The sequence below is a fragment of the Panthera uncia genome, chromosome A2, assembly GCF_023721935.1.
Source record: "Panthera uncia isolate 11264 chromosome A2, Puncia_PCG_1.0, whole genome shotgun sequence".
NCBI lineage: Eukaryota > Metazoa > Chordata > Mammalia > Carnivora > Felidae > Panthera > Panthera uncia.
The window spans coordinates 67,285,958-67,295,690 of NC_064816.1; the positions used below are offsets into that span (position 1 = coordinate 67,285,958).

The following is a 9,733-nucleotide window of genomic DNA, read 5'->3' on the forward strand; positions in this document are numbered from 1 at the left end:
TCAGGTATTGATTGCAGCTAACATGATCTGTTAACTGCCACTCCCTTTTCCAACTTTCAATCATTCTTTAACCCCATAAAGGTTTTTAAGACTTTCTCACTATTATGCCTCATCAGAACTGCTGATAAAATAAAACGTGCCAACCAAATGTGAAGCAACCTACTTCAAGTACAACTGAATCAAAGGGTTGCATGATTATTATTTTGTTAATCCAATATTGCTTTAAAAAAAAACTTGACAGGTTTTTCATAGTTCATATTGGGCTGGTAAATAAACCACCTAGATCTTTTTCCTTTTGAAAATTTTCAAGCTGGTGTACTCATACTTTATTTAAAGGCAAGGTTTTCATTTGTTCTGTTAAATTCTAATTTCTAGGTTCAGCCCCAGCATTTGACACTACTGATGTAATTTTGAGTACTAATTCTTCCTAGCTAGTATTAACCAGAAACATGTTTTTCATGCCCTCTGTATTTTTGCAACCACCACAAATAAAAATGTTAAATGATACATCCTTAGGCATAGACCTCTCTAGCTGTTCAAATAAGTAACAATCTACCTAACAGCACCCTTGTTCAGATCAAAGTTTTTTGTTCACAAAAATGTGAAAGATTTCTACAGATGCTTGGAGGGATTAAATCATAAACATATTCATCACAGACTAATGCCTCCTTTTATTTTATCCTACAAAATCATTAAACTAACATTTCCATCAAATTTTAAGTGTTTATTTTGAGAGAGTGTGCACTTGAGTGCAGGCGTGGGGGAGGGGCAGAAAGAGAGGGAGAGAGCCCAAGCCCAAATCAGTGCTGTCAGGGCACAGCCCAACCTGAGGCTCCCATCTCATCATGAGATCATGACCTGAGCTGAAATCAAAAGTTGGACACTTAACCGACTGAGCCACCTGAGCACCCCTCCACCAGATTTTAAAAGGTTCCTAATGACCTTTGGGTTCTTTTGAGAAAAAAAATCATTAATAACATGACTTCTTTTAATAGCTGTGAGAAGTTTTAAAAGAAGAGAAAAAAGAGAAAGGTTCATTTGTAGAAAACTGACCAACATATATAACTGATAGCAAGCATATGCCTGGTATATCAGAAATAACTCGGTTGAACTTGCCTTCAAAATATTCCCACATCAAACATACCAATGTTTACTGTTACACACTTAAAATTCCAGGCAATACAGTACTCTGCAGTTAAGTAAAACACTACTTAATATCTGGCCAGAATGTGTATTTTTTTAATGTATATTTTTGAGAGAGAGAGAGAGAGAGAGAGAGAGAGCGCGCGAGCGAACACGCACGCGCTTACAAGCACGGGGGAGGGGCAGAGAGTGACAGAGACACAGAATCTGAAGCAGGCTCCAGGCTGTCCGCACAGAGACAGATGCGGGGCTCGAACCCAGGAACCATGAGATGATGACCTGAGCCGTAGTCGGACCCTTAACCGACTGAGCCACTAGGAGCCCTGAGAATATGTATTTTTGAATAGATAGGGAGACTAATGACCCAACAGAGAAAAGGATCCACACACATCACTAAACTGCAAACTCTGGAAGCCCTTCTTACAGAAGAGCTATTGCTAAATTCAGGGACCAGAAGCAAATAGAGGGAAGAAACCCAGATGTATTCGACATCTGGGGCCATGCAACTGTTTCTTAGGGTCACCAGCATAGGTCCCAGAGCTCTCTTCCTACACCAGTGACTACTCTTGACATCATCTTAGTTTCTGTGGAAGCAATCCTCACAGTTTTAGTTTTATTCTTCCCACTATGTCATGCACTATATTGCGAGTCAGCAAACTTCTTTTAAGGGCCAGACAGAAAATTTTCTTTTGCTGGTTTATGTTGCCACTGTTCAAGTCTGCTATTATAAAATGAAAGCAGACATAGACAAAAGGTAAATTAATGGGTGGATCTGGGTTTAAAAAACAAAAAACAAAAACTTTAGGGATACTGAAATGTGAATTTCACATAATTTCCATGTCATGAAATATCACTCTTCTGATTTTGAACCATTTAAAAAATGTAAAAATCATTCTATATAGCTTGTGAGCCTCACAAAAATAGGTGGCCAGCAGTAGTTTGCCAATCCCTGCATTATTCCACACTGAAGAAACTCGTCCATCATTCTGATACGGAAACTGAGAGTAAGACAGCAGATCATGAAAGTTTTGATGAAACTTGTCTTGCCTTCATTTCTAAATGACTGGTGCAATGAGTAGGGAACTCTTAAAACTACTCAAGGAGGAGTCCAAAGGAGATCAAGACATTTCTGGAGCTATTCTTTGTGTAGAGCAACACAGTACACAGGAATGTGAGATTCGGCATTCAAGGTGAGGAGTCCTAGTGAACACATTAAGAATTACATTATCACAGCACACCCCACAAGGATTCTAATATGTATGTTTTACCACAGCTTCATGGTAAAAATTGTGATTGTACCTAATCCTTTAATTTTAGGTTACTGAGACAAAGGCATAAAAATAAATGTTTCTCTGACACTAAGAGCCAGTTATATACAGACTTGAGGTAGATGAGATTCAAAGGACATAAGATGTTTGTTGCTCATCTACTTTATCTATTTAGCCAAAATTCTTCCTGGACTACATAGTTTTTACAATTTCCTGAGCTCTTCATCTATTTCACAAATATCTATGGTTCACTATTACATACTGAGAACCCAGGTTTTCATTAAACAGTTTTGGGGGGAATATAAAAAAAAATCAACATATTTCAGAATTACTTAATGATAATGTATTGCAGAGTGGTGGTAAAGGAAAGATACATCAACAATTATTACAAGAGAAAGTGACATCTGAGTTAGACACCAGTCTAAGCTTCCTAAGAACAAGGATTAGGTTTTAGTTAACTTTGCATTGCCAGTGCCTAAGTGGTAAAGCTTAGGAAGGCATGGTGAGCATCTTTAAGTATGTATGACATGCTAAGGAGTTTGAGCTTTCTCATGGTAAAAATGAGTACATTAGAATTTTTAAAATAATTGTTTTTAAAAGATAATTCTGATAGTGCTGTGAAGAGTGTATTGCAAAATGTTAACAAGAAATCAGGGAAACCAATAAAATAATTCAAGGCAGTGGGACTCAACTAAAACAGCAGCAGTAGAGGCTAGGAAAAGACAATGCATTTAAAAGAAGGTCAAGGCTCATTAGCACCCCTGGAATTGCAGGCAGAGATGAGGGGAAAAGAGAAAAGTAGAAGCAGAGGACAACCTGTAGATTTTTACCTGAATACTGGATAAATGTGGTACCATCAACTGAGACTGATTATAAGAATGGTAACAGGTTTGGATAAGGGGATAATGTCTTAGGTTTTGGATGGGAGAAGTTTTATTTACTGGATAGATTCCAAATATAAGTTCCAGTGCTGTCTTATAGACAAAGGTGAACAAATAATAGAATACATAAGGTTTAGTCAAAGATCAAAAACTGGAGATGCTAATTCAAGTGGTATATAGAGGAAGCAAAATAAAAGTGATCGCTGAGGTTCTGGATTGGTTCTAGATTACAATAAAGTGCTTTGTTTATATCTGTATTATATTATTTAAGTTGGTCTGACATAGTACAATTTGTTCACTACGCCTGTCTCCCTAGCTAAACTAAGTTCCCTAGCGAGACCTCCCTTATCATTCATCTTTGTATCGCCATAGTGCCCTGCACATGGCAGGTACTCAAACAGGATATCAGCATGCTGAATATATACAACTGTTCTTGTTATTTTATTAAATAAAAGTTCTAAGGCAACTTAATCTCATAAAGTTTAATATCTTAACCACATTAGACTACTTGCTATTCCCTTTTATTGACTTTTTCTGCCACTGTGCTTATTTATTTTATTGCCAAAGGCGAGAGGAATATCTTTCATCACTACTATTGAAATTCCATCCATTCTTTAAGGCTCAGCTCAAATGTTATTTTCCCCGTAATATTTTCCCATGTGGCATGTCACCTTGCTGATAAAGGGAGTAGTGATTGATTTGTTACATTTGAGAATAATTTCCAGAGCCTAGTAAAGTGCCTTATGTGCTTAACATATAACATTTACTTAATAGCACTGGAGTAATACCTTAAATGTAAAGAAGTCCCATTCAAGGAAGACCTAGAATATATTCTACCTGTCTTCTTTACCTCGGAAAGGAAAACAACAAAACCCAAAATATCTGTTGACTCTAAGTATAAAAATTCATTGAGTCCATCAGACCAGATATCACCATGAGTAACAAGAACTGGCAGGGCTTTGAAAGTCAGACTTTTAAATTCTGGCTAATAAATGTGTATGTAATCTGAGGCAATTTACTCAACATTTCTGAGCCTTAATTTAACCTCATCTGTAAAATGAGGTTGATGACACTTACCTTGCAAGACAGTAAAGACTAAACAAAATTACATCTCTATAGTGTGCAGCATTCAGAAAATGATCAGTAATCAGTAGCTACTTTTATTGTTTGGGGCACTAAACTCAGTTCCACGATAATGATAGTAATTTGTAAAAAAGAATCCTAGAACAGAGGAGTTTTGAAGGTGGTCTAATCTGAACTCTCTACTTGATGCAAAAGTTCCCTCAATAAATCTAGTTCCTTCTTTACCTGAATAGGTGAATCAATGACAATACCTACTTAGCTTTCTAACACACTTGGCTTAATAATCCGACTGTATAAAATTTTGTTACTTATGGCTTTGTAAAAAGGCTGAAATTCATTAAATCTTTAAGTTTATGCATTTTAAATTACGATTTTAACTTCATAAGCCTGAACTTTTTAAAATTAAGATAGGTAACTTAATGAATTCTGCCTTAGAACACAAGCCATACTTCCTAAGTAATTTCCGTTGCTGAACCACATACATAGCCAATTTTTTAAATCCATCCAAAAATATCAGATTACACACAACTATTGGTAAATATTCTTCAAACTAATACCTAGTAGCCAGGAAATCTTAAATAAGAATATCCATCCTAAACCAAGGCAATTTCTACATGGATATTATTTAATAAGGGTCTTAATTTCTAAAGAAATTATGACTTACAATTTATGACACATGCTTAAGTAGCTGTAACATACAAAAACCTGAAGCCATTACCTACAGCCATGAATCCAGGTAAAGAACACACAGTTCTTGAAATACACCTGCCCCTGCATCTGCTTCAGCTTGAACATTCTCTTATTCTCTGATAAAAATCCTTCCTTGTTCTTGTTACTCTCAACTGCTTTGAAGAGAAAGCTACAACATCCCTACCCACCATAAGGCCCAAATGAAGAGGGAACTATAAATGAGGAGGGTGGTCTAATTTGAACAAACACAGGGTTTGTCCCAACGTGGAACTCATAAAAACTCTGGGAAATTGCTTTAGCTACAAGATAGACCTCAGATTATTCTCTGAGAAACATCCATGACTTCTACAATGGCAGGGATTTCAGAGTCCCAGCTAAGCGGTCTATCATAAGAATCAATTTCTGCCTTGGTTTTCTCATAGAAAATGGGATTTACCAAACATGCATGTGATGAGAATTAAATAAGATAATGCATGTGAAAGCACTTGTGTAACTGTACATTTATGTAGTACTCATTCAGCAGAGAATTCATCTCTTTTGTCCCAAAGGGAAATTCAACTGTCAGTATATAATATAAAGAACAAAATATATTCTTTTGGCTTTAAAAATCCTTTTTTAAAGATAAAATTTATGAATACATCAAAAAATGTTAAAGTTGAGGATTAGATAATAAGATCACATGCAAAGCAAATCAGTCAATGTGAAATTACTATAATTTTAAATTTCTAGAAACCTCTTTTTGTTTCTGTACTGTCAAACTCAAGGCAAATCAACATTATGAAAATATTCTCAGAACTGAAGGTCACGTCTCCCACATCTATAATCATTAATGTGGTTTACACTGGCACATATCCTGCCTCAAGGAAAGGCAACAAGCTTTATGAATAACAAGTCAAGCTTTTAGCAACAAAAGAAAATTTTACATCATATATTTACCCACATTTAGGTTGCTATGGACTCTGTTGGAGACATGAAAGAATGTGACATTTCATAAAATAATCACATCACATCCTGTCATTAGATGGATATAGAACGAATATTGACCATTTCAAAAATCCTCTTCAACCATTTCACTGAAAGCTTTAATTTTCTGTAAGATAATGGTAACTCCTGAAAGAACTCAATTTCTTTGTTTGAACAGTTGGCTTTTCACTCTTCAACATTTTTGACTAAATGAAAGACCACAGAATATAATGTCCTAGGAAAACCTTAAGATCTATTCGTCATTAAAATGTAACAAAGGTAACTTTGTAAGTTCTATATCAGAAGGAGAGGAGTTATATCAGAAATGCAACCACAGTTTATAGTTGGAAAAAGAGACAACTTCATTACTACTGAAAGGTTTATGAATAAACACTCAATTATGTCAGAACCATAATATACAGGCAGAATTTGCAAACTTGGAACAAAGATTGTTTATGACACAAAACGGAACTCTTGCTTCCTGAGAGTTCCAAACAGTTCCTCTACCTTTTGCAATGAGATTTCATCACTTTTGCCATAGAGAGAAGCATGAAGTTGTGCAGGTTTTCTTGTTTTGGCTTTCTGGTTACATTAAAAATAATGTACATTTATTGTTACACAATGAGTTATATTTATTGAGTCCTCCTCCTAAGGCAGGCACAGACTTAGTGCTATAAACACGTGTTCTATTTAATTCTCCGCACAACTCTAAGTCAATAAATGGTTAGGTAACTCACTCAAGTGTACATAACTGGTAAGTAAAAAGCTAAGATTCAACCACAGACCGCCAGACTCCAAAGCCCATGTTCTTCACCACTGCATTAAACTTCCCTGTGATCAAAAAAACAAAAACAAAAAACAAAAAAGAAGAGGAGGAGGAGGAGGAGGAAGAGGAGGAACCAAAAAGAAACAAATAATTTTGTTTTTCAATTTTAGATTTTTTTTTATATCAAGTATCTAACTGCATTATTCTGCTGCTTCAGGAATTATTACTTGCATAAAGAAATTTACATAAGCAAATATGTATAGAAGATAAACACCTATAGGCAAGTGAATTGCATAATGTAGATAAAAACAAGAGTTGAAAGGAACATTCCTAGAGGAATCAGTAGCAACACCTGGTAGGGCACACATCAATTTTTTCAGATTAAATCATTCATTTTAAACTCTACAAGACAGTGCTTGCCACCTGAAGATCTTTCAGTTTTGTAATACCAGTTTTCCTTTTGTGGAATGAAGCCAGACAAGCAAATAATAATGGAAAGTCTTAGTTTTCTTTCTCCAAGAGATCAGGGCTACTTCAGAATGTCCGGAATTCTGATGAATTAGAATACCTAGCTGAGTAGGTCCCTAGGTCTTCCCTGTCGTATTTAAAGTGTGCACAGATCCAGTTCATCAGTGCCTGCCACAGTCAAGCATTACCTCTTGTTCTGACGGATGTTTTTCCTTTTGTTAACATTTGGAATAAGTATGATATTTTAAAATGGTAGGATCCCCTCCAAAAACAAACAAACAAACAAAAAAACCAAAAACAAAACCCAACCAACCAAACAACAACAAAAAAGCTTTTTTTTTTTTAAATTTTTTTAATGTTTATTTATTTATTTTGAGAGAGAGAGACAGAGCATGAGCAGGGAAGGAGCAGAGAGAGACACAGAATCCGAAACAGGCTCCAGGCTCCGAGCTGTCAGCACAGAGCCCGACGCGGGGCTCCAAATCAAAAACCGTTGAGATCATGACCTGAGCCGACGCCGGTCGCTCAACCGACTGAGCCACACAGGCGCCCCACAGAAAAGCTACTTCTAAACGCTACCTTAACATTTGTAAGGTAGCACATTTTCGATATTGTTTGTAACCAATGTTACAAGACTCTCCTTTTCCAAGACTCCAGAGGAAGGCTGTCACAATTGTCAGGCCCTTTCCCCATTGCAACATGGTGTTATTTTGCAACAACAACCACCATTTCTTGAAGGCTGTGTGCCAGGACCTGCAGCACGTGCTTTACAGGCATCTGCACAACACCCCCCACGAGACAGGTACCGTCATTATAGGATTTTATGGGTGAAAAACAGGAGGCTAGGGAGTCTAAGTCACCCGCTCAAAGGCACACATGACAAGCAGGCCGGGACTTAAGCTCAGGTCGGACTCCAAAGCCGACGCTCTCGACAACTTCTCCAAAGTGTTCGAAAGCAAAAAGGAAGTCAGTCCTCGGGCCCCGATCACTGGATCATCCCTCTTCACACAAAAAGTGAAGTATCCAAACAGGCTTCGCCGTTTACCATTTTAAAAGACCGAATCAAGAGCGGCGTGGGGAGGAGAAGGCTGGGGCCAGCTCCCAGCAGAGTAGAAAGAGCGAGGCAAGGGACAGGCGCCTGTGAACTTAACAGCCACAAGGACCTGAATATTCTAGAAGTAAAACAGCACAAAGCCAAGGCACCGAAACTGAAGTCCGCCGAAGGCTGAGAGGTTCACACAGCACTGACTCAGGGGAAGCGGTCACGTCTGGAGCGATCCGTTCTTACAGCCACACAAGGAGACGGAGAACACGCACGAGTCGGAGGGCAAAGCCAAAGCCGCCTGCACAGCTCCGGGTCTGCTTGAGCCTCGCTGGCTCCGGGAAAAGGCGGCGGCGCGGCTCACACTCCCCCCCCCCCCCCGCGCTCCGCCGCCTCGAAAACACCTCAGATGCCGAGAGGGCCGGGAGCGGAGGCAGGGGGGACGTCTCGGCGGCCCGCCGTTGGAGACTTTCTCACACCCGCTACCAAGTGAAAGCCGCACGGTCGCGGGAGCGCCGCGCCGGCATCGGGAACCAGCGGAGGGCTGGCTGGTGCCACTCGACCGCCCCGATATCGCCGCCCGCACCCAAGTTTGTGCCATGTCACAGAGCACGCTATCGGCCCCGGCGCCGCCAAGCCACCGCGCCCGCCGGCCTCGGCACTTATCGGCCCGCCCGGCCCCCGCCCTCCTCACCTGCCCAGCTCTCGGCCCGGGCTGAGGCTGTAGCCGTCCTGGAAGGGCTCGGTGCGCACGGCGGTGCGGATCTCCGTCAGCAGCCCGCGGGCCTGGGGTGGGGGCGGCGGCCGGCGCGGCGCGCCCAGACTCCGGCCCGCCCCTGAGGCGGCTGCCGAGGGGGAGCCGCGGCTGCCCGGCTTCTCCAAGGGGATCATGGTGCGCAGGCACGCTTCCTTTCCGGCCGCCCCGCTCGCTCTCAGGTGCCGGGCGGGTAACGGTCCCACCTGCAGCTCCCTCGCGCCGGCCCGAAAGACCTCCCGGAACCCGCTCTCCTCCTCTGCGCGCTTAAACTACTGCCGGCAGACTCCCGGTGCCCCGTCCCATGCCCCGCCCCGCCAGACTCCCGGGTGCCCCGCCCCATGCCCCGCCCCGCCAGACTCCCGGGTGCCCCGCCCCATGTCCCGCCCCGCCCCCTGGCCCTACCCCTCCCCGTCCCCTCGTGGAGCTCGCCTGCCTTCTAGAGCGCCGGATACCTCACGCGCGCCCTCTGCAGCCGAGAAGGAGAAGGTGCAGCCTGGGGGCCGCCCTGGCCTCGGGGAGAAGAGAAACAGCACCACCCTTCTGTCCTGGCGGGGGAGTTGGGGGGGGGGGGGTACCCACTGCCTCAGCCAATTAACACACCTGTTGAGAACCCGAGTGTTCCAAAACCCGATCCCTCCTCAGTGAAAGGCATATGAGTTGCCAGCTGGAGCT

General features: G+C 41.5%; 1 protein-coding gene across 3 annotated transcripts in view; it reads right to left on the reverse strand.

Moving 5' to 3' along the window:
• The window catches only part of STK17A (serine/threonine kinase 17a), a 39,955-nt gene extending 30,597 nt beyond the window's left edge, over positions 1–9,358 (reverse strand). The window contains exon 1 of one of the 3 annotated variants that reach the window (XM_049641294.1): positions 8,999–9,358. In XM_049641294.1, coding sequence (XP_049497251.1) covers positions 8,999–9,195 — 197 coding nt within the window. In that variant the 5' untranslated portion in view covers positions 9,196–9,358. The remainder of the gene's footprint in view (positions 1–8,998) is intronic. The other 2 variants (XM_049641292.1, XM_049641293.1) reach the window with 2 other exon arrangements.
• Positions 9,359–9,733: the final 375 nt, after the last annotated feature.